This window comes from Oncorhynchus kisutch, linkage group LG18 (assembly GCF_002021735.2).
Source record: "Oncorhynchus kisutch isolate 150728-3 linkage group LG18, Okis_V2, whole genome shotgun sequence".
Classification (NCBI taxonomy): Eukaryota; Metazoa; Chordata; class Actinopteri; order Salmoniformes; family Salmonidae; genus Oncorhynchus; species Oncorhynchus kisutch.
The window spans coordinates 21,678,217-21,703,471 of record NC_034191.2 but is presented as its reverse complement, the minus strand read 5'-3'; the positions used below and the strand labels follow the sequence as shown (position 1 = coordinate 21,703,471).

The 25,255-nt window shown below is 43.5% G+C and overlaps 2 protein-coding genes across 12 annotated transcripts in view; both read right to left on the bottom strand.

Moving 5' to 3' along the window:
- The window catches only part of LOC109909229 (CUE domain-containing protein 1-like), a 47,119-nt gene extending 45,961 nt beyond the window's left edge, over positions 1 to 1,158 (bottom strand). Inside the window, exon 1 of one of the 2 annotated variants that reach the window (XM_031795552.1) lies at positions 864 to 1,158. The gene's annotated coding sequence lies outside the window, so the exon portion shown is untranslated. The remainder of the gene's footprint in view (positions 1 to 863) is intronic. The other variant, XM_031795549.1, reaches the window with a different exon arrangement.
- A 2,079-nt stretch (positions 1,159 to 3,237) lies between these two features.
- Positions 3,238 to 24,261, bottom strand: LOC109909230 (vascular endothelial zinc finger 1-like). 10 transcript variants are annotated; one of them, XM_031795535.1, is made up of 9 exons: positions 24,140 to 24,250; positions 21,453 to 21,512; positions 12,091 to 12,902; positions 11,037 to 11,132; positions 9,630 to 9,699; positions 9,060 to 9,225; positions 7,724 to 7,768; positions 7,236 to 7,304; positions 3,238 to 7,038 (listed from the first exon to the last, which is right to left on the bottom strand). In XM_031795535.1, exons 1-9 carry the CDS (start codon positions 24,170 to 24,172, stop codon positions 6,716 to 6,718), a joined length of 1,674 nt encoding a protein of 557 aa, XP_031651395.1. In that variant the 5' UTR covers positions 24,173 to 24,250; the 3' UTR covers positions 3,238 to 6,715. The 10 variants fall into 10 exon arrangements, with proteins under 10 accessions (XP_031651395.1, XP_031651397.1, XP_031651398.1 ...); XM_031795537.1 differs by lacking the exon at positions 7,236 to 7,304; XM_031795538.1 differs by lacking the exon at positions 11,037 to 11,132.
- Between the last annotated feature and the right edge of the window lie 994 nt (positions 24,262 to 25,255).

The window sequence follows — 25,255 nt, the reverse complement described above, 5'->3', positions numbered from 1 at the left end:
TCGCTTTATGGACAAATTCCTAGTGACCGTAAACCACTTATTCTCCTTTGAGACCCCTCTTTCAAAGTCACAGATCTACACCCACAATAAAATTAGCTAAATATGTATACGTGACCAATGCAATTTGATCTCTGCTTCTATCCATGGTAGACAAAAAAATGGGCAACTGGACATTTTCATACATGACCCTAAGTATGATGGGATGTTAATTGCTTAATTAACTCAGGAACCACACCTGTGTTGAAGCACCTGCTTTCATTATGCGTTGTATCCCCAATTTACTCAAGTGTTACCTTTATATGCTGTTTGTTTAGGATTTGAGTATACGATTTTAAAACATTATTTGACATTTACTGCTTACGAAGACAGCTAACGTTAGCTAGCTAAATCAGTGAATGCAAGTAAACTAAATGTTAGGTGTGTGGATTGCGTTAAGGGAATTAGCTAGCTGAAATACTTTTTTGAAAAACTATAGGATAAGTGAATGCGACAGCATTTAAGGCAAGCAAACATCTGTTCACTAGTTAGCTAACTAACGGTAACGTTAGCTACTTGGGACACAACAATATATTTTTATAACTAACATCAAACCTTGTTCTATATGTGACAACTGTGCAATCCTGGGACGCTGCTGTTCAGAAGGGCCTCGCTGACTCTCAATTTCAACATAGAAAACAGACAATCCATCAAGGTTCACTTTACCCAGTGTCCTTTAGCTATTCAGAATCTTAGTCAATTGTTAACACTTAAAACGTTACTTCGTTGTTCTAAATCAGTTAGCTAGTAAAACAAAAATGCACATTTGGTTAGCGTTTACTTGCTAGCTAGCTGGAAAACAGTCAAATGCAGCTAATGTTACTCACTCATTGAAAAGCAGACAAATGGTTTCCGAAGGGGAACTACGACGGTGATTTCTTCTGTCAATGTTATTTGTATTGCCAATCAGATTGTGGATGACTCTCTTCAGTGACCGTGTTTTGAAAGTCCGAATTATTGCAACAGAGGGATCTCCACGAAACTGTGCCTGTGTTGGCTGATTGTAGTAAACCAGAGCTATGAAAACAATGTCTGCCGGTCGGAGGCACAGAGTCTGCATCATGTTGTCCCAGAAACAAAGAACAACACACCTTCCTAGCGGACAAATGGGAGAAATACAGTAGTGAGCAGAGAGAGGGTCGTTTATTTATGTTAAAGAGGCGAATGTACACTTGTGTTTAGCCTCCAGTTGAAAGCATGTATGTTTGAAGACGTAATGACAGAAATGTACTGCACTTTTTACTGAGAAAAAACACATAGGACTCCCTTTTCCTTCAGATGCCCTATATTGTCCTTTTTTGGGTAAGCAACATATGAGACTGACATAATTAATCCCTTTGGTGATCCCAATAATGTAGCTAGCAAATTTACAAGATAGCGACAGTAGTTTCCTTGGTAACCAAACAAACATACTTGCTAGTTTAGCAACCCAAACCATCAGTCCTAGCTTGCTATGATGAAAATCGAATTGAACAATGACAATATTTTCAATTCAAATTTTGCTTTCAAAAGCAACTCAAACATAGAACACATTACCAAAAGTCTCGTTGAACATCTCATTCCAAAATTATGGGCATTAATATGGAGTTGGTCCCCCCTTTGCTGCCACAACAGCCTCCACACTTCTGGGAGGCTTTCCACTAGATGTTGGAACATTGCTGCGGGGACTTGCATCCATTCAGCCACAAGAGCATTAGTGAAGTCGGGCACTGATGTTGGGTGATTAGGCCTGGCTCGCAGTCGGCATTCTAATTCATCCCAAAGGTGTTTGATGGTGTTGAGGTCAGGGCTCTGTGCAGGCCAGTCAAGTTCTTCCACACTGGTATCGACAAACCATTCCTGTATGTATGGACCTCACTCTGAACACTGGGCATTGTCATGCTGAAACAGGACATTGTTGCCAGAATGTTGGAAACAGAATATTCTTCCTCCACCAAACTTTACAGTTGACACGAGGCATTCAGGCAGTTCTCCTGGCAATATTTAGGGTAAACTGTCAAGTGTAAATGTAAATGTGTTCCTGAATGAGAAGTGACAAATTATGTGATGCGTTTCTTGTGACTTGAATGGTAATGAATGGATCCATTATGCTGCCACATGCCAGGGCCACAACACAATGTATGTGTGGTGGTGCTGGTGGCGGAGTGAAGGGAGACTGCAAATGTACACTCACCAGACAGTTTATTAGTTACACCCATCTCGTACCTGGTCGGACCCCCTTTGCCTCCAGAACACCCACTCTACAAGTCGGTAAACGTTCCACAGGGATGTTGGTCCATGCTGACACGATGGCAATCATGCAGTTGCTGCAGATTGGATGGTGCTACACCTTTGACACCAGACAGGATGGGTCCATCTACTCATGCTGCTTACACCAAATCCTGCCTCTGCCATCAGCATGATGCAACAGGAACCGGGATTCGTCGGACCAGGCAATATTTTTCGACTCAATTGTCCAATGTTGGTGATCACGTGCCCACTGGAGAAACTTCTTGTTTTTAGCTGATACGAGTGGAACCCGGTGTGTCTTCTGCTTCAATAGCCCATCTGTGACAAAGATCAATGAGTTGTGCGTTCCAAGATGCTGTCTGCACACCACTGTGCCGTTATTTGTCTGTTTGTGGCTTTACTGTTGGCTTTCACAATTCTTGCCTCTTAAATCCAGTCTCCTTCCACCTCATCAGCTCATCATGAGCTGTTTTCACCCACAGGACTGCTGCTGACAACGTTTTTCGCACACTTTTCAGGTAAACCCTAGACACTGTCAAGCTTGAAAAGGCCAGGAGGGCGGCAATTTCTGAGATGCTGGATCCGCTTTGCCTGGCACCGACGATCATACCTAACGTCAATCAAAACTGAATGTCTCAATGCCTGCCTGCTTTATATAGTAAACCACACATCACCATGAACTCACTATCGGAGCGAGACATTTTTGTGAACAGGTGGTGTACCTAATAAACTGTCCAGTGTGTGTGTAAAGTCCCCACTCCATCCTCTTCAGTCATGCATCTTGCCTTCTAAATTACTTGGATCCACACTGACACAAACCTCATCCCCAGGCTAATGTGCACTGAACCAGATTACATTGACACAAACAGTAGGAGCTGAAGTCTGGACTGCAAAAAGATGAAAATGTGAAAAATAATAATAACTAGAATACAATACTGTGTGCAGTTCACACAAACAAAACAAACAAAGACACCCCATCCAAGTTTCCAAGTTTAATTGATAAAAATTTAAATGAGTGAGAAGAAAAAAAAACACCCACACACAGCATGGTTTGGCACAATACACCCCAAATCCTCTCAATACGCAGTCACAGAGGCACTTATCATTACACCATACTCCAATAGCACGCCAACTGTGAGCCAGGCAGTGTAGACACCTGAGGGGGGGAATGGGGGGGACGAGAAAGAAAGGAGATACCTTTTAGGAGGTGTTTGTGAGCCAAATGTTAACTCTGTCCTCCCTACACTGAGACTCAGCATGGACAGTCCACAATCATGTTTTATAGTTCTTTTATTTAGACAACCCAAATAAAAGGCACATAAAAACATTGCGCATATGTTTACAATTATTCTTGACACACATATGTATAAAAAAAAAAAAGTTGGAATGTTTACCTTTATGCTAATTAGAAAGCCTAGTCTTCGTATATACAAAATTACCATTGTTAATGTTCTAATACAAAAAGATTTATAAAAAGTGTTTTTTTCCTTGCATGTGTCTACCATAACTAACATGTCCTCTGAACTAAATGGTTTTGTACAAAGATATACATTCATCAGCCTTCACAGGGCTCCAAGAACTTCCAAATCATAAAGAAAATTGAGAAAGATCAGACCAATTTCTCTCTTCCAAAACTAGTTAAGCCCAAAACCATCATTGCATTAAAAAAAATGTAGTGTCATCGTAAACAAATTAAAAGCATTTGGTTAAAAAGAAACTGATGGTGCATAAGAGTAATGGCCCTTTATTTTAAAAATGATTACAGAACATGTTTTCAAAATGTTTATAACGGTTTAGAATGTTGCTTACAAAACACTTAATTGAATGTAAACCATACTCCCCGCCTCCAAAAATGACTATATCAATTTGGTTGAGGGGGCTGTCTAGCTCTTAGCCATCTAAACAGTTAAGGCTTCCTTCACAAAACAAGTCCATCACCATAGACATTATGGCATCTGTGAGAGCAGAGGCAGCACCATTGAATTCTGAAATAGTACACTTTCTTCTTCTACTACTTCTATGAGTTGGCAAACAAACTAAAAGGGTGCATACTGCCACCTGGAGTGGGTTGATAGAACAAGGTAGGCGATTTACTGCCACCTGCAGTTATGGAATGTTTCCTCATGAGTATAATTAATTGTTTGATCCCACCTGACGACCTGGATAGAATTATGTGATCATTCCTTAACCCTATAGGAAGTCCCATCCAGTTGACTTCTTCAAAAAGTCCTCAATGGCGCTGCCCATGCTAAAACAGGCTATTGGGCACTAGTGTTGTCTAAGTCTATGTCCATCACATCTAGAAGAGGAAGCAGAGGTGTGAAATAGTCTTGTTGTAAAGCAGTTCAGGCACACTAGTTACGGCCACTGCAGAAGGCCAAATGACAAACATACACGTACTTCAAAACTTTTCTGTTTGTAGTGTTTTCTTTTTTTAAAGTTGTCAAGTCTAATGACTATTTTTTTACTCAACCCAAACTTGGACGAGCTCAGACGTCCACATGCAACATCGATGCGAGATCGATGGAAAGGGAATCCAATGCCAACAAGACCACAACTCCATACCAGATTAGAGTAATTATCTTGGGGCACTGTGTTGGCATGCATGCAATACTAGCAAAGGCCTCATACATCTTGCCTTTCCCAAGACAGAGACACAGGGAAGGCGAGGCCACTGACGAGGGCAGAAGTCTCTGAACAACGTCCACCAGCTTGACATACAGCCTGATTTTGGGGCAATGGCTCACATTGGCGCCGTGCCGGCTATACGTGTTCCAAAGAGTTCCTGCCAGTTGAGGGAGAGGCCTGTGTACTGAACATAGGCCTAGGCAGCGCCAGTAGGCACTGGGCTGGGGAAGGAAGCAGCCCTGTGACCCTTGACCCATAATCTTTGACCATTCTAGAACACATGTAGTTGACACAGCCTCTCATCTCTGCTTCCATTCTCTTTCTGGGCACCTTGGGCCCCAGATGGCAGTTTTGGTTCTACAGTAATATAATAAAAAGGACCTAAGACGACAGAAAAAACTCAAACTAACCTGGGAAGTAAACTATGCAAAAGTAGTCCAATGGACGGTCGTATTGACATTGATAAAGTAATTGCAGCCCTGACCTGTGTTGAAGGATATCTACTTTTATTACATTTTTTGAAAGGCAAAGACAAAATAATAAAATAATTGTGTTGTAATATTTACAAAGAATGGGTATAAGGTCAACCAAGGTTGCGTGTTGACCTTAAATTGATCCTTTTACTCTCATCAAAAGACTGGGCTACTCTCAGTACAGTTCCTGAGAAGAAGTTCATACTTATAAAGATCCTAAACCTGCAATAAAAAAAAACTAAAAAGAGGGGGGGGATTAAATGGCCCTAAAAAAAACTCTCCCAACATAACTATTTTCACAAAAAGTTTTAAAAGGTGAACTTTGGGACTGTTTTTTCAGCATAGTGTCTACTGTGCCACTAGGTGGCTCCGATAGCCTCTACATTAACAAGGCTCACAGCCAACACTACTAATTTTGATTCTTAATAATACTGCTGTTTTCAGGACATTAACTTGGGGATATGCTTTCAGTGCCAGACATTTCCTCCTTGTGTTCCTGTAACATTACCACTGTAATGTCCTCCGGCTACTTTATCAAGTCATCTAAAAATACACCTGACAACTATTCCAAAAACAAAACTAACAAAAACCATGTATAGGTTTACAGTAACCAGCAGTGAGAATGTGACCATTTTCCAGAGATGGCATCAGGACCTGGGAGAGCTCACCTTACGGAGTCAAAGGCATTGACCTAAGATTGAACTGTTGAGCCTTTGATATTTTTCTCTCCAGAAAAAAAATCACCATCCTGCAAAATGGTAGCCTTTGTCCCTTTTGCTGTACTTAACTCCTTACAATGCATACAACTATTAAATACTGATTAGCAGGCTATAATAATAATAATAACAAAAGGAAAACTAATATAAAAACCATCTGCTCTGTAAGAGAGCATTTAAAAACATTAATACCAGCAATACATTTGTTACAGTTTCATTCCAATGCCAAATGTGCAGGTATGTTCTGACGCAGGAGGCATAACTCGTTGTTTACGTCAGGCTTCCACTCGGAGCATCATTCCTCCTTCCGAGACTTCACATGATTTCCAGGACTGTTCTCCTACCGGCAGTTAAAAGGTAATAAAATGCACCAGCATCTACAGAGGCTGGCCAGTCCACCTCTCATCATGCTGCAGTCACAGCTGCTCCCACTGCAGCCAGACGGACAGACAGGTACAGCATCCAGCTAGCCCACCATACTACACCTCTGCTCTACTACAAGATCATCTATAGTACTCCTGGTAAGGAGGAAGGTCTGCTAAAGTAAGGGAGGAGGTGGTGGTTTGGGGGTAGAAGGAGAGAGGTGGGAGGGGTTGATAAAGAGATGCTAACCAGGGGCCAGGGAAGGGGTTACTACCAGGGAGGGGAGGAAGGCAGGACCTGGGAGAGAAAAGGCATGCTATCCATGGGCCGCATGGCGATGTTAAGCGGCCCGGTTATATTCATGGGCATCCCAGAGGTGATGGCCACAGGGTGGGCTATATTCATGGGCCCAGTGATGGTCACTGGGTGCTGCAGGTTGATTGGAGAGGTGATGTTGACCGTGCTGGTGGTGATGTTCATCTGGGCGGCGATGGTTACCGGGTTGCTGGCATTGCCACGGTTCATCGCCGAGGTGATGGCGGCAGAGTTGGTGACGGGCGTCACTGAGCCGGAGTTGTGCACGTTGTTAGAGTCTGAGGAAAGATGAGGGAGGGAAGGAGCGAAAGAAAGACAGAATGAGCTGGATGATCGTTCATTACAAACCATTTAGGATAGCCCCAAGCTCCACAGGGTTAGAGGGGCCGAGGTTTGAGTCACTGCAACGGTCAACACACACATTAAAATGATTAGACATTATAAAACAAAAATGGTAGGATTCTTATGAACCTACCTTGAAAACGAGAGATGTCCATAAGGACTTGGAACGAGTTATTTAAGATCTCTCCTACCGTCAACTCACCTGAGGGGGCAATTCAAAAAGCAGGATCAATGTGCTAGCCAGCTAACTTTCAGCTAATATTCAGAAACACTTTATTTCATACTATAGTCAACTTGAAATGGTATGGTATAATTAACTCAATGCTTTAAACAACCCATATTCCACTTAAACATTCCGAGTTGTAATTTAAGGTTGATCAAAGTCGTTTGGCTAGCTAACTTATTGATCCTGCTTAATGAAATAAAACCCTGATACCTGAATAACCATAACACACAAGCATCTGTAACGACTTGGTTGTAAAACAACTAGAACTACACACGCTAGGCTAGAAGACAGATCTGTAGTGGAAAATGGGCCACTTCAATGCACAAGTAAGTATACAGCTACAAATTTGGAGGGGTTGGGATCGGGATGGGTTTCGGCTTTAGCTACTAGATTACCTTTTCGTAGCCCTGAGTGGTGGTTCCACTGCCAGTCACTTAGCCCTATTCAGAGATACAGACAGATAGGGGTTACATTGATTGACAGGACTGATTGACAGGACTGATTGGGACAGGGCATCACTTGGTTCTGCGTGCCAGAAGGGCATAGGGGGACAAAAGTCATTGGGTTAGATACACGAAGGGCCAATCATTTGGCCTTCTACCAAGTACTAAAATGTTTAATGCACATTGTAGCTGGTGAGGACAGAAATAGATAGTTGTATAATGTATGCATATCCATTTTATTAGGTAAAATGATTAGGGTCTTCTGAACAATAGATTTTGCCCGTGCCATTTTAGAGTGATCTCATTCTTCCAAACTGGACTTCAACACCCATAAGTCAGTGGAGGTTTGAAAAAAACCAACAAGAGAGCAGATGTTATAAACCTCCATTTCAACAGCTGACAAAACAAGATACCCACAGAGTCTGAAAACAGCATACAGACCCATCAACACTTAAGAGGATATAAAGTGTTTTCTTTGGTCGATTCGCATATTGCATTTGAATGACTTGTATTGCTGCACTAGTTTGCTATGAGCGTCAAATGAATTGAATGTCCAAAGCCCTTTAAATTTAGACCGTCTCCTACCAGATTTCTTGCTACAGGCTATCCATTTCTGTCAGCAGAGATACTTGTCATCCCCACCACACATGTAAACAACTGGTAAACCAGACAGGGCTGTGGGTTGGCCCCAGCAAATTGACATTATCATGATATGAATCCCTGAATGAGTGGTAACACAGTCCTTGTCAGTTGTGGACTGTTGTGCAGTACATTTGAATCGATAAGTCAATTTGTGGTGCTGCACTGAAGGATATGAATGTCCATGAAAATGGCTAATATAAGGTAGGCCTATTCCTAATCATTCTTTATCCTGACCCAAATATATTGGAATCAAATACATACAGACATGGGTCACTCTCCACTCCATTTCATAATTCTGAAGAAACTCTCGTATCAAAACAAGAGTTTTTACTGGACAAATTCAGGTAGGTCCCCCTTTGTTTCATTCCATTTAAGAAACATTTAGCAACAGAAATCGGCAGAATGAATACACCCCTGACGTCGTGCTTTGTGCCTGCCTATGTTGTACAGGACACCACAGAACAACAATGCATGGGGTGCTTTCAGCATAAAGATAGGGACAGAATAAATACCTAAAGTAATTTTTAAGAAAAAATATATAAAACTTAATACCTAGGTCTGGAGCACCCCAGGCTAGGTGTGGCTGAGGGGAGAGTGGGAAGGATGGAGGGAGTGGAGGAGGAGAGTGGGAGGCTGCTTGGCGTACCTTTATTACAGGGGTTGTTGAAGCTGGCCTGGCCGTGGGTCTTGAGGTGGCTGGTAATGTAGGCAGCGCTCAGCATCTTGCCACAGATGTTGCAGGTCACCTTGCCCTCGTGTCGGATCATGTGGGAGCGCAGGCGGTCTTTGGTGGCGAAAGCAGAGGTGCAGGCCTGGGGTGGTATACAGGGACAATGACGGGGATATCAGATGAGATACAGCCTGATACAGATTGTATCACAACCGGCCGTGATTGGGAGTCCCACAAGGCAGCGCACAATTGGCCCAGCATCAACCGGGTTTGGCAGTCATTGTAAATAAGAATTTGTTCTTAACTGACTTACCTAGTTAAATAAAGTTTATTTTATTTTATGTATTCACTCAATGAGTTTATGTGTGTGTACACTGCAGACATGTCTGACATCTTGAAGACTCAGGAGAGATTACATATTTTACAATTGGGAATTAGCGTAATAATCTCATCCTTAATCCAACAAACCAGGAGTGAATGTGCGGTACAGGAAAGTGACCATAAACAGGGAAGGGGGCGTCCGGAGGAGGATGCCTGGCTCCTTACCGTTACTTGGCATTTGAAGGGTCTCTCTGAGGAATGAACATGCTTCACATGACAGCTTAGATGGTCAGGCCTGCAGGAGGAGAGGACACAGAAGAACACAGGCATTTTAAAACCTGGTATAATAGCTAAAACACCAGTACAGTTTAATCAATAATGCCATACACTGACAGTAGCTGGGGCTACTCTGTTGACACGTGATTCAATTAACAAAATGGGCCAACAAAGATTGCAGGCAAATGACAAATTCTCGGTGAACCCACAGTTATACCATAATAGTTCAATTATGTTTCATTTAATAAATAAAACATCTACAGTAAATGTATGTTAGTCTCATGGTGTCCATATCAGACCCATGGGACACAAGCTATTAGAGCATCAATCCACTACTACACCCCTCCCAAATGAATAAATACTACACCCCTCCCAAATGAATAAATACTACACCCCTCCCAAATGAATAAATACTACACCCCTCCCAAATGAATAAATACTACACCCCTCCCAAATGAATAAATACTACACCCCTCCCAAATGAATAAATACTACACCCCTCCCAAATGAATAAATACTACACCCCTCCCAAATGAATAAATACTACACCCCTCCCAAATGAATAAATACTACACCCCTCCCAAATGAATAAATACTACACCCCTCCCAAATGAATAATTGATGTTCTTGCAACAAGACCAGATAATTATTCAGTTAAGTCACACCAAAAAATAACCAGAGGGATAGAATTTAGACATTTTTCAAAATCGAACTAGAACTCTATTCTACAACATCACAAAAAATAAAATAAATCTGTTCTACAGTATACCCTGGAGAAGACAATTATCTGGCAACCACAGCCGTCCATCTGTCGTTCAGTTCTCCTCTGCCCTCACTAAGCCTCACTAGTGTAATGTAGCTATTGGACAAACGCAGCCAGAGAATTCCCTTCCAACAAAGGAGGAGAGTGTGGCTTAAAAATGTCTCTAAGGAGGCAGTTTTACACTAGCAGGCTTTTTGTGATGGCGAGCAGAAGTCCAATCCCATCTCCTCAGGAGTGCAGTAGAGCTCAAAAGCTCATATCTCCCCTCACACACAACACTCCTTCGTTAAAGAAGAGGGGAATATCCTCTTTCAGGACTGCCAAGCGTGAAAATGAACATGCACCTCTAGCCACATAAGAGTAAGATTTGTTACTTTGCGCCAAGTCACTATGATTATGATACAATATACTTCACTTTGCTAGTTGCTAATAATTTAGCTCAAGAACTTCACCGTTCACTGACAACTTAATGACGTCTGAAAGGTTTAGGTTGGGGGGGAATAACAAAACACTCTCCAATATTGGAAAGAACAAAAGGGGAGGAGCTAAATCAATGATTAGAAATCAGACCAGTCAGTGAGTCAGAACACTACCATTGGCCTTGGGAGCTGCAGGAGTTACACTGGAGACCCATCTCTTCTGGTGCCGTCTGGCCCCTGCAGCATTCTCCCTGTCCCCTGCCGATATCCCTGAGAGGGGGGACACGAGGGACGACTATGTGACGCACGCAAAGCTCCAGATACTGTTTATATACATGGTGGGGCACTGCTTGCATGTCATGAGCCAGTACTAATGGTCTGAACAGAAGCTGCGTGGGGCATCAGTAATCATGGCCGAGCTTCATAAAAGCTACACACAAACAAGAGGTGGTCCAGAACAACAAGGACATTGTCTCATAGGGTTACCATATAAATAGGCATTCTGTTATGTGATTTTAGGCATTCAAATTATACTCCACCTTGTTCTTTGATTGAGGAATTTCATTCAAAGTGGAAATTGTACATAACACCTTTTGGCTATGTGCATTAAAGCATCATAGTGGAAACATACATGTATGCAAAGCAATGTTCCTAAATTCCTATTGATTGAGACTGATTAACCAGTCCAATTCAATTACATTCCAACACACGAGGATTTCCAAAATTCATCACACCTTTAAATTATTAGGCTACTGACCACTGAATATCAATTTCAAGTGGAATGTTTTTACCCAACCAAGCCCGCCATTGACTTGAATCATCCTCATATTAATCTAGGGCTACATATGACATTGTTTTATGAGGCTGCACCTGTTGGATACGATCTGCCCTCTTGTAGTCCTTTATGCCTGTCAGTTAGGCTTCTTCTTCTACAACATAGTCGTATCCTGTACATAAATGTATCCGATTCTGAATTAAGATGACTTTAGAAAAGTTGTGATATGGCCCTCTTGCTTTTTCCCCACAATCAGGAAATATATTTGGGGCCCATTAAAATGGAAGCAGTGAAAAAGAGAACAGTAAGAAATATGTGAAATTCCAAAGAACCTTACACAAACTCTTTCTCAGAATGCATTATTGACAATTACAGTTCAACATGTACTATGGACAATAACATTTTTTAAGTGGACTAAAGGAAAACTTGAATAAGTTGAACTGCGCCACGCACCTGGAGAAGCCCTTCCCACAGACAGAGCAGATGTAAGGTTTGTGAACACCCCCGTCGTGTGAGCGCACGTGGTAGGTCATGCGGTCCTTTCTCTTGAAGCGCTGCTGGCAGATGGGGCACTCAAAGGGCTTCTCGTCTGAGTGGGACAGCTTGTGACGGTTCAGGTGGTAGACGTCACGGAAGGCCTTGCCACACATCTCACAGCCGTGGTTCTTCTTCACTGGCTTGGCAGGCTTCTTGGGCTGGCTCTGCTGTTGATGATGATGGTGCTGCTGTTGATGCTGGTGCTGCTGCTGGGGCACCATGGTGGGAGACATGATGCTGGAGCCCGTGGAGGCTGAGGTTGTGGCCGTGGTGAGGATTCCAGCGATGGTGGAGATGTAAGAGGGCTGCCCGCCACTGTTCTCGCGCTGTGGCACTGTGGAGATCATGGGCACCATGGTGGGTGCCGTCTGTGTCTTCTTGGGACGAGACACCATCTTGACGCCCGTATGGCAGGACTCGTGCCGTCTGAGATGGTAGCTGTCCCGGAAGGCCTTGTTGCAGTAGCCGCAGATGAAAGGCGTTTTGGACTTGGGCTCTTTCTTCACCACTACAACGGGACCACCGCCGCCTCCTCCTCCGCCGCCTCCCCCTGTCCCACTGGCCACATTGTCCTTGAGGAGCTCTGCGACGCTGACCGGGGGCTTCTGGTCCAAGAGGATGGGCATCACAGGTTTCTGGTCCACAGGTTCTGGTCCTCCTGACTGGAGGAGAGGCAGCAAGCTGTTCTGGGCCACCTGGTGCTGGTGATGCAGGGCTTCATTGGCCTGCTGGAAGGACAACACAAAGACAGCCATGTAGAAGCACATCAGTACACAGTCTACAGTGTCAGTCACACCGTCAAAGCTACTACATCTGCATGTAGCAGAGAGAGAGAGAAAGTGAGAGAGACCTGTTTCTGACTGCTCCAGAGAGTTGAAATGGACTGCCTTGTCAGCAGAACTACCCCTGTTTCCAAGATAAGGATGACAGTAAAACAGAACTTCTCATTTTTAAAAGAATTGAGCAGAGAATGACAATTTGATTCACTTTTCTTATTTGAAGAGTCCATTTGGTTGTCAGCTTCCATTTACAGATGTTGTTGATGAATTTCACGAACTAAGCTATACTACTCAAACGCTTTTCTGGTGATATCTAAGGGTAGCCTTGTGGGTGACGTTGAGGTTTGAGGTTCAAAAAGAGGCTGCTCAATTTATGCCATTATTCATTTAAGTAGGCAAGTCAGTTAAGAACAAATTCTTATTTACAATTGACTGCCTACACCGGCCAAGCCCCCGGCGACGCTGGGCCAATTGTGCGCCGCCCTATGGGACTCCCAATCACAGCCAGGTGTGATACAGCCTTGAATCAAACCACGGTGTCTGTAGTGACGCCTCTCGCACTGAGATGCAGCGCCTTAGACAGCTGCGCCACTCGGGAGCCCCCCAAAAAATAACAATTATTCCAAGTCTTCCCCTGTGCCATTCAGGCAGCTACGTTACTACTACTACAACCCCAGCCCTGTCAGCATGAATGCTGCATTCTAAGAGAAGGACAGGCTTTAAAAAGAGGGACATCCATTCATTTACCAGAAATAGAAAGGGAGCCATTTCCAGCCAGGGCATCCGAGCCTCTCAGAAAAAACACAAGTGCAGCCCTGATGAATGTGGTGTGAGAAGAGGGTTAGGAGGGGAGAAGAGGGTTAGGAGGCAGCTGTTCAAGGTGCACACAGGAGAGGATTTAAACTGAGATTTGAGCTCAGTGGGTGATGTAGTCAGTTATGTCGTGCCAGAATGACATGAACAATATACAGTACACCAACGTACACCTGACCAACTACACACATACAATGAATCGACAGGTTTGTTTCACTTTGTAGATTTACGCCTCTTGACCTTTTTGCCAAATCTCAAGTTGTATTTTTTTAAACTATGAAGACTAAATCTAGAATTGTACAAACATATTCAACTCGAGATCTGCTCAAACGAATCCATCAAAGATACACAAGTAACCTTAGTGCTGCTTTTGATACCATCGATCACCACATTCTTTTGGAGAGATTGGAAACCCAAATTAGTCTAAACGGGCAAGTTCAGGCCTGGTTCAGATCTAATCTGTCGGAAAGATATCAGTTTGTCTCTGTGGATGGATTGTCCTCTGACAAATCAACTGTAAATTGCGGTGTTCCTCAAGGTTCCGTTTTAAGACCACTATTGTTTTCACTATATATTTTACCTCTTGGGGATGTTATTCGAAAACATAATGTTAACTTTCACTGCTATGAGGATGACAAACAGCTGTACATTTCAATGAAACATGGTGAAGCCCCAAAATTGCTCGTGTTTCAGACATAAGGAAGTGGATGGCTGCAAACGTTCTACTTTTAAACTTGGACAAAACAGAGATGCTTGTTCTAGGTCCCAAGAAACAATGAGATCTTCTGTTGAACCTGACAATTAATCTTGATGGTTGTACAGTCGTCTCAAATAAAACTGAAGGACCTCGGCGTTACTCTGTACCCTGATCTCTTTTTTGACGAACATATCAAGGCTATTTCAAGGACAGCTTTTTCCCCCATCTACGTAACATTGCAATAATCAGAAACTTTGTCCAAAAATGATGCAGAAAAATTAATCCATGCTTTTGTTACTTCTAGGTTAGACTACCCAAATTGGTCTACATGGACAAGTTCTGGCCTGGTTCAGATCTTATCTGTCGGAAAGATATCAGTTTGTCTCTGTGAATGGTTTGTCCTCTACTTTCCGGCTACCTGGATAAAGCACTAAATAAACTTCAGTTAGTGCTAAACACAGCTGCTAGAATCCTGACTAGAACCAAAAAATGTGATCATATTACTCCAGTGCTAGCCTCTCTACACTGGCTTCCTGTTAAGGCAAGGGCTGATTTCAAGGTTTTACTGCTAACCTACAAAGCATTACATGGGCTTGCGCCTACCTATCTTTCCGATTTGGTCCTGCCATACAGACCTACACGTACGCTACGGTCACAAGACGCAGGCTTCCTTACTGTCCCTAGAATTTCTAAGCAAGCAGCTGGAGGCAGGGCTTTCTCCTATAGAGCTCCATTTTTATGGAATGGTCTGCCTACCCATGTGAGAGACGCAGACTCGGTCTCAACCTTTAAGTCTTTATTGAAGACTCATCTCTTCAGTCGGTCATATTAGTAGTCTGGCCCAGGAGTGTGAAGGTAAACGGAAAGGCTCTGGAGCAATGAACCGCCCTTGCTGTATCTGCCTGGCCGGTTCCCCTCTTTCCACTGGGATTCTCTGCCTCTAACCCTATTACAGGGGCTGAGTCACTGGCTTACTGGTGCTCTTCCATGCTGTCCCTAGGAGGGGTGCGTCACTTGAGTGGGTTGAGTCACTGACGTGATCTGCCTGTCTGGGTTGGTGCCCCCCCACCCTTGGGTTGTGCCGTGGCAGAGATCTTTGTGGGCTATAGTCCGCCTTGTATCAGGATGTTAAGTTGGTGGTTGAAGATATCCCTCTAGTGGTGTGGGGGCTGTGCTTCGGCAAAGTGGGTGGGGTTATATCCTTCCTGTTTGGCCCTGCCCGGGGGTCTCATCGGATGGGGCCAGTGTCTCCTGACCCCTCCTGTCTCAGCCTCCAGTATTTATGCGTCGGGGGCTAGGGTCAGTCTGTTATATCTGGAGTACTTCTCCTGTCTTATCCGGTGCAAATTGAATTTACTCTCGCTCTCAGGACTACCTGGCATGAAGACTCCTTGCCGTCCCCAGTCCACTGGACGGACGTGCTACCTGTCCCAGACCTGCTGTTTTCAACTCTCTAGAGACAGTAGGAGAGGTAGAGATACTCTCAATGATCGGCTGTGAAAAGCCAACTGACATTTACTCCTGAGATGCTGACTTGTTGCACCCACGACAACTACTGTGATTATTATCATTTGACCATGTTGGCCATTTATGAACATTTGAACATCTTGGCCATGTTCTGTTATAATCTCCACCCGGCACAGGCAGACGAGGACTGGCCACCCCACATAGCCTGGTTCCTCTCTAGGTTTCTTCCTAGGTATTGGCCTTTCTAGGGAGTTTTTCCTAGCCACCGTGCTTCTACACCTGCATTGCTTGCTGTTTGGGGTTTTAGGCTGGGTTTCTATACAGCACTTTGAGATATCAGCTGATGTAAGAAGGGCTATATAAATACATTTGATTTGAACAGGCTGTCTACACACACACACACACACACACACCTCACTGCCACTCAATAATCTAAATCTGTTGCATGTAAGGTGATCTTTTTTTCCTCCTCTACTGGTACAGCATCTAGAACGGGACAACCTGTGTGTTAGCTAACTATACCTAATAAAAAAACATTCGCTGGAGCACCCCCAGAGAAAATTAAATAATGTAGTGCTGACTAACAGAAAACAAACTAAAATAGAGAAAAACAGTCACGCACACACACTCCCAGGAATTTATTGGGTAAAATACCAATGTTTCAGCATCACGTTGGGTCATTTGATTAGATGTTCAGTAGGCTTATGGCTTGTGGGTAGAAGCTGTTAAGAATCCTCTTGTGGACCTAGACAAGGCGCTCCAGTACCGCTTGCCGTGCGGTAGCAGAGAGAACAGTTTATGGACTAGGGTGGCTGGAGTCTTTGACAATATTTAGGCCCTTCCTGATACCGCCTAGTATAGATGTCCTGGATGGCAGGAAGCTTGGCCCCAGTGATGTACTGGGCCGTACACACTACCCTCTGTAGGGCCTTGCTTGGCCTCCAACCTCAGTTGCCATACCAGGCAGTAATGCAACCAGTCAGAATTATCTTGATGGTGCAGCTGTAGAACCTTTTGAGTATCTGGGGACCCATGCCAAATCTTTTGGCAAACGTACAACCGCTGGATTTGGTTTTGTCATGCCCTCTTCGACTGTCTTGGTGTGCTTGGACCATGTTGGCTGTTGGTGATATGGACACCAAGGAACTTAAAGCTCTCAACCTGCTCTACTACAGCCCTGTCGATGAGAATGGGGGTGTGCTCAGTCCTCCTTTTCCTGTAGTCCACAATTATCTCCTTAGTCTGGACCATGTTGAGAGAGAGGTTGTTGTCCTGGCATCTGACCTCCTCCATATAAGCTGTCTCGTCGTTGATCAAGCCTACCACTGTTGTGTCATCAGCAAACTTAATGATGGTGTTGGAGTCGTGCCTGGCCGTGCAGTCAAGAGTGAACAGGGAGTTCAGGAGGGTACAGAGCATTCACCCCCGAGGGGCCCCCGTGTCCAGGATCTGAGTGGCTGAGGTGTTGTTACCTACCCTTACCACCTGGGGGAGGCCCATCAGGAAGTCCAGGATCCAGTTGCTGAGGGAGATATTTAGTCCCAGGGTCCTTAGCTTAGTAATGAGCTTGGAGGTCACTATGGTGTTGAACACTGAGCTGTAGTCAATGAATAGCATTTTGTATTTTTATTTTAAACCTTTATTTTACCAGGCAAGTCAGTTAAGAACAAATTCTTATTTTCAATGACGGCCTAGGAACAGTGGGTTAACTGCCTGTTCAGGGGCAGAACGACAGATTTGTACCTTGTCAGCTCGGGGATTCGAACTTGCAACCTTCCGGTTACTAGTCCAACGCTCTAACCACTAGGCTACCCTGCCGCCCCCATTCTCACATTGGTATTCATTTTGTCCGGGTGGGAAAGGCAGTGTGGAGTGCAATGAAGATTGCATCATCTGTGGATCTGTTGGGGCGGTATGCAAATTGGAGTGGGTCTACGGTTTCTGGGATAATGGTGTTGATGTGAGCCATGACCAGACTTTCAAAGCACTTCATGGCTACAGACGCGAGTGTTACGGGTCATTCAGGCAGGTTACCTTAGTGTTCTTGGGCACAGGGACTATTGTGGTCTGCTTGAAACATGTTAGTATTACAGACTCAGACAGGGACAGGTTGAAAATGTCAGTGAAGACACTTGCCAGTTGGTCAGCGCATGCCCGGAGTACACGTCCTGGTAATCTGTCTGGCCCTGCGGCCTTGTGTATGTTGACCTGTTTAAAGGTCTTGCTCACATTGGCCACGGAGAGCGTGATCATACAGTTGTCCAGAACAGCTAATGCTCTCATGCATGTTTCAGTGTTACTTGCCTTGAAGCAAACATAGAAGTAGTTTAGGTTGTCTGATAGGCTCGTGTCACTGGGCAGCTCTCAGCTGTGCTTCACTTTGTAGTCTGTAATAGCTTGCAATCCCTGCCACATCCGACGAGCATCAGAGCCGGTGTAGCACGATTAGAGCTTAGTCCTGTATTAATGCTTTGCCCGTTTGATGGTTCGTCAGAGGGCATAGCGGGATTTTTTTTTATAAGCTTCCGGGTTAGAGTCCTGCTTCTTGAAAGCGGCAGATCTACACTTTAGCTCAGTGTGGATGTCGCCTGTCATCCATGACTTCTGGTTGGGGTATGTACGTACAGTCACTGTGGGGACGACATTGTCGATGCACTTATTGATGAAGCCAGTGACTGATGTGGTGTACTCCTCAATACCATCAGAAGAACCCTGGAACATGTTCCAGTCTGTGACAGTTTAGCATCTGCTTCATCTGATCACTTTTTTAGTGACCAAGTCATTGGTGCTTTCTGCTTTAATTTTTGCTTGTAAGCAGGAGTCAGGAGGATATAATTATGGTCAGATTTGCCAAATGGAGGGCAAGGGAAAGCTTTGTATGCGTGTATCTGTGTGGAGTAAAGGTGATCTAGAGTTCTTTCCCTCTGGTTACACATTTAACGTGCTGAAATTATTGAATGACGGGGATGAGGGCCTGTTCGGGTGTCTAGAGTAAATCCCTCTCATCCGGCTCATTAAAGAGAAATTCTTAGTCAAGTTTAAGGTAATAGCTGTTCTGATTTCTAGAAGCTCTTTTCGGTCTTAAGACACAGTAGCAGCAACATTATGTACAAAATAAGTTACATTAAAAAAATAAAAAATAAAAATAGCATGGTTGGTTAAGGGCCCATAAAACAGCAGAAATCCCCTCTGGCACCATCTTTTATTTGATTTGGGGGGTGTAAACACTGTCCAGAATGGTTGCTTTGACCAATTGGACAAGTTCAGGTAGTTTCTCATCTACTTCAACATTTCCTCCAATGTTATGCCTCCTGGACACTGTATCCATCTGCAATGACGAGCAGACCCTTTACTATCCAGTGCCGCTTTGAATGGCGGTAACAGAACCTACCAATGCTAATTGTTTGAAATGAAACTTGTGTTGTGTCTCAGTATGTGTTGTATAAGCAGCATGTTACATCTGCTATAAATATCCCTTTTGGAGCAATTTCACACCACCTTTATGTGGTGCTGTGGGTGCAGGCTGGTTGAGGCGTCAAACTCTCAAACTAATTACACCCCCCCGAATCACATTCATCCCACTGGCTTATGTAACCTACTACAACCATACTACAACCGTAAATAAAACATTATTTGGGCCTCCCAGGTGGCGCAGTGGCCCAGTGTTCCACCAGAGACTCTGGGTTCGCACCCAGGCTCTATCGCAGCCGGCCGCGCCCGGGAGGTCCGTGGGGCGACGCACAATTGGCCTAGCATCGTCCGGGTTAGGGAGGGTTTGGCCGGTAGGGATATCCTTGTCTCATCGCGCACTAGCGACTCCTGTGACGGGCCGGGCGCAGTGCACGCTAACCATGTCACCAGGTGCACGGTGTTTCCTCCGACACATTGGTGCGGCTGGCTTCCAGGTTGGATACGCACTGTGTTAAGAAGCAGTGCGGCTTGGTTGGGTTGTGTTTCAGAGGACGCATGGCTTTCAATCTTCGTCTCTCCCGAGCCTGTACGGGAGTTGTAGCGACGAGACAAGATAGTAGCTACTATCAAACAATTGGATACCACGAAATTGGGGAGAAAAAGGGGGCAAATTCACACACACACACACACAAAAAAAAAAAAAACATTACAACATTTTTATATTTCCTTTAACAAATACTAACTCAGGAAATGTTTCAATAATCACCTACTAATAATCATACACTACCCAAAATGTTGCTGATTGTCTATTGTTTTGTAGTGGTTGAAAAACATATAGCAGTGTAATGAAAACTGACAAGATAGCAAAACAATGACCCAACACTGGTAGCTAATAGAGCAGTGTACAGAGGACATCTGCAGCTGCTGGCATTGTCCAATTGGTCACGGCAGCCCCCAAAGAATGGGTGGGGGGGCGGGGGGGTTTATGAATATTTTTGGTTGGTGCGTGAATAGAGTTTCACATTGTACCCAGCAACCTTACAACGGGCAAACCAAAGACACCACGATTGAAACGACCTTGTTATTTTCCGTAATCACCATAGGGCAGGGTTAAAGAGCTGACCCCTGGGCTTTCAGGTTCAGCCAAGCATCCCAATACGGTCAGCCAGGCAGGCAAGGGATGGGGTCTGGGCTGGGGGAGTCGGGAAAAATCCCAAATTGTGTTCCTTTTTCTTTATGCTCTTTTGTGGAGCCGTAGAAGACACAAATCCAAGCAGTGATGCACTTACGACCCTCAGGGGGGCCTTTGTGACACCAGTCCTGCCTGATTTGGGGATTCTGTTCAGCTGGCGGCCGCTGCAGACTGCTTAGTGAGGCAGCCGTGCTTTGGGGAATGGGAGAAAAACAGGGTTAAGTCACAGGGTGTCGAGTCCCCTTTTTGTCCTCCGTCCGCACTAAAGTTGGATCCAGACTGGAATTATTACTACCATTAGCATTTCTTCTAGCTGTGTGTGTGTGTGTGTGAGACAGCAAGGCTCTCAGACTCAGACGCATAGGGAGCTGAAGCCCGCTGTGCCTTCACGCTGCTCTGATGATTTTGATACAAATCCGCTCTGAAGGCTGAGGTCATTCCCAGATAAATAGTGCTGAAACAGAGTGGGGGCGTGGAAAACAACACAAACATACAGAACATATAAAAGCAGCCTGTTCTGTTAATTCAGTCAGAGATGTGGGGCGGGGCTTTACAACGGAGAAGTATCTCATTGACCACAATGCTAATCTGTTTAGATATCAGACAAGGCCCCCAAGAACACAGCTTGCCATTTGCTCAGATAAGAAGTGCCCAATTTATTTTATGATCACAGAAACAGTAATAGTTCAAATATATTGGTATTGCTTGTGTTCTCACAAAACTTGATAAACATACTCAGGCACCAACCTGCATGAGGGAAGCAACGAGATCTGAGTGTTAACCCTGAAACCAGGACTAAGACCTTGACGACATACTTTCTTCTACCTATGTTTTGAGGGCTTGGTTGGGGTTGTGTCATGTGCAGAAAAAGAAATGTTCACAGGTTACAGGGATTTTACTGTGGAGGATATGAACTTACTCTGATCCCTGTGTAGTAGTCCCTACGTGGATTCCCTGGAACCATGGGACCTACAGAAGACTAATACAAAAGAAAAGGGAAAATACTGGGTTTGTTAATAAAATTTTAACATTAACAGTAAAACAAAACCCTATTACGTATTGTCTTAGGGGAATCCTAAAACATAGGTTTGTCCTAAAATCGTGAGAAAAGAAATTAGTCATCTTCATCTGATTCAGGAGGATTACGAGAACACTATTATTGAGAACTGCATAGCTTGACAACCCCCTCCCCCCGCACCAAGCATAACTTCCGACGCTTACAGAACAGTAACAAGTGACGCACAGCCTCATTAGATGCTTTATCAAATCCAGCGAATCAAATGGAACCTCCAAATAACAACTACTTAGTTTCCATTTTCCTCCACTGCTCCATCACACCAGCTTCAGGTATTTGTGCCTTGTTAGCCACAAAATAAAACCATTATCAAGGGTCCTTGGCTCACGCCAATTAACTGGCAGCAGCTGCACCTCTCCAGCGCTGAGGGAACAGAACTAGGCCTACCACTACGGCTGCAATATGATTAGGCGGAGTAGGGAAGGGGAAAAAAACAAGTGGCAAGTGGTTTGAGGACATACATTTTCAACACTGGTGTTCACATTTGACCTGGGATTGGGACACTACGCAGTAGGCCATTTGAGATGTTGTGAATAAGGGTCTTCAAAAAGGTCCAATTCATCTAACAATTTAACTGTCACTGCATTTTGTAATGCATCTTAGATTGCTAGATAGATAGGACAGGAAAAGTTATATACATGTCCACTAGGTGAAATAGCCTGTTCCCCTTAGGCTAACGATCCACATTCCAGGAAAATAAACATAAAAAGAGGATGTTTCAAATGTCTAGGCATAGATATTCTGGATTCTTAAAATGCAATTCCCCCCAGGTGTGATGTAAAGAGAGCCATTTTCAAGATCTAGCTGACACACTTGACTTAATTCCCAATGTTTCTGTAATGTCTACAATCTATGAATTTAGTGTACCTGGCAAGTTGACTGCATTCATGTTTTCTTCCTCCAAAAGGCACTTTATGCTGTTTTACCCCCTTCATATGTATATGAGTGGCAGGTAGCCTAGTGGTTAGAGCGTTGGGCCAGTAACCAAAAGGTTGCTGGATCGAGTCCCCAAGCTGACACGGTAAAGATCTGTCCTTCTGCCCCTGAATAAGGCAGTTAACACACTTTTTCCCGGTAGGCTGTAAATTAGAATGTGTTCTTAACTGACTTGCCTAGTTAAATAAAAAAGAATCTACTGTATTCTAGTCAGGGCTCCTCCTATATAACTATTGCTGAACACATTTTCTCATATTACTGTCCATACACACACCATCATATACATAACTCATCCTGATATTTCTTAATTCCATTCTTTTAATTTAGGGGTATTTGTGTATAATTGTTAGGTACTGTTGGAGCTAGAAACACAAGCAGTTCGCTGCACCTGCAATAACATCTGCAAAATATGTGTACACGTTTTTATCAGATGTTTAACATCTTGTTACAAGCACACATTAGTAAATACTACAATTCCTCTGCATGGACATAGTGCAACAAGATAGGTTTTTACATGGACAACTTTTCACCTACTGCCAGAGGGTAGGAAAAGCATTTAGCAACTGATGCAAGTTGTGCATTGCTAAAAATGCTGTAACCATGTCCAGAAATTCTGAATATGTATAAATTGGATGGATATAGGTACTTAATAAAATGGTAAATACTATCCCTATTCCTGGATTTGCCATTTAAATCGCACCAAAGGCAGACAACTAAGGATATGAATATCCTCCGCAAGCTGCCTAATAGAAATCTCAGACATATGGCAGACGGGTTACAAATTATCAGTAGTGCAAGAATTAGCTAGCATCTTGGCTGCAGATTACTGCATAGTTTGAATTCTTTCTCCAACCCGCGGTTACATATTTTGGGACGAGGAAAAGGGGGGAAATTTTAGAATCGGAAGTGCGGGGTATTCCCTCCTCGTGCCCGGCACGTATACAAGTGCGATTTGCTTAAAGTAGAACATCATTCAAATCCTATCAAAATGTGTAAACAAAATCACTGACTGCAAAAAAACAAAACTAAAAAAATAACAGTTTTCATGCCACATTTACTCGCTAGCTAGCATGGCTCGCCGCTGGAGGTGGATTGTTCTCGTTCTTTGAGGCTAGCTACAACTAGCTGGCTAGCATCCTAACTAACAAACGCGCGGCCATGATCACTTGCTAGCTTGCTTAGTTTTTATATTTAACTAAATGGGGCCCATTCCAATGTATCCGGTATTTACAATAAACATGCATTAGCGGATTTTGATTAAAGTATGCATTAACACCAACAATTTACAAGAACTGGGGGGGGGCACCCAGATCCCCTCCCTCTCTCCCTCTCTCTCTCTCTCTCTCTAGCGTCATCCATATACCTCACAGCTGGAAGTCTGGGATTGATGTAGTGAGCTAGCGAGCTAACGTTAGCTCTTTCAGCGGATTGCTCATAGGCTAGCCAATATTAGCTAACTAGCTAACGCTACCATTGTTTTGCTTGAATAGTTTTACTAGAAATCCACGTTTAAAATCCCCATTAGCAACGGTGCATTAGACATATAGTAACATTTAGATGTAGTTAATCAAATTTACCACTCTGATTACACTTACCTGGAATAAAAATGTACTCCAGCTCGGTTCCATTGCAACACTTAAAATCTGCAGGAAACCTAGACGGAATCTACAACAAAGCAGCTAAACATGGCAGCTGCTACAACTTCCTGTAACCCTCCGGGCTGAACCATTTCTAGTCGACGTTTATGGACGTTAGAGATTTCTCAGAAATGAACATAGTGTAAATTGGCTTGTATTAAAATATTGTGACTGTAAAATGTGTTTCTAATACGTATGTATTGGGAAACGATTGAATGGTATATGATGTGGCGCGTATAAATACACACAAAATATGATCGACATGTAACGTGTTCCCCCATTTGTCGTGCTTAACTAGTCCATTGGAGCGCCTTCCAGAGATGGCATAAAAGTACATTTTCAATATGCCATCGTCAAATATGGTTACTGATTGTGCCTGTATTTATCATTACATTATGTTACAACACAAACACAAGGAGAAAAGCAACATGTTGTTTCTATACAGTTTAGTTACTATTTGTCAACCCTTTGAAATCAAATTTTAAGAAATCCTTTCAAGATTTGCTTGGATTGCAAAATATTGACCTCCAGACACAAATGCTTGCATAACACAATTAGGATGCAACATATGCATAACATTCATTAATATACAAATGTGCTCAGAACCTACCTTCATCGTCCATTATCTGATAACCACCATGGCCTTGCTCTAATACTGTAATACTGTAATGATGAATCACTTACATAGATAGATGTATATAATAATCACTTAACCACAGCACTCACTTCAAATTAAATCAGTGAAACAAAAAAACTTAGATTTTTTTTCCAGATTGCATTTGGTTACTGCCATATGTTGCTCTCAGGAAAAAAAGAGAATTGGGAAGATTCCAACCCTAAACAGGAATGTCGTAAAACGTAAATGGATCACTTCCCACTGAATATACAATTAGAAATCAATGCACACACTCAATAGTTCACAGAAAACCCAAACATATTTCCACACACAGTGATTGACACCCATTCAAATCAATGATTTGGTCATGCAGCCCAGGGTTTGGCCATCCAACTCAAATATTGCAAGTCAGACACAATCAAATTTGTGGACATACAATTGAGAAGTTTAAACGATTA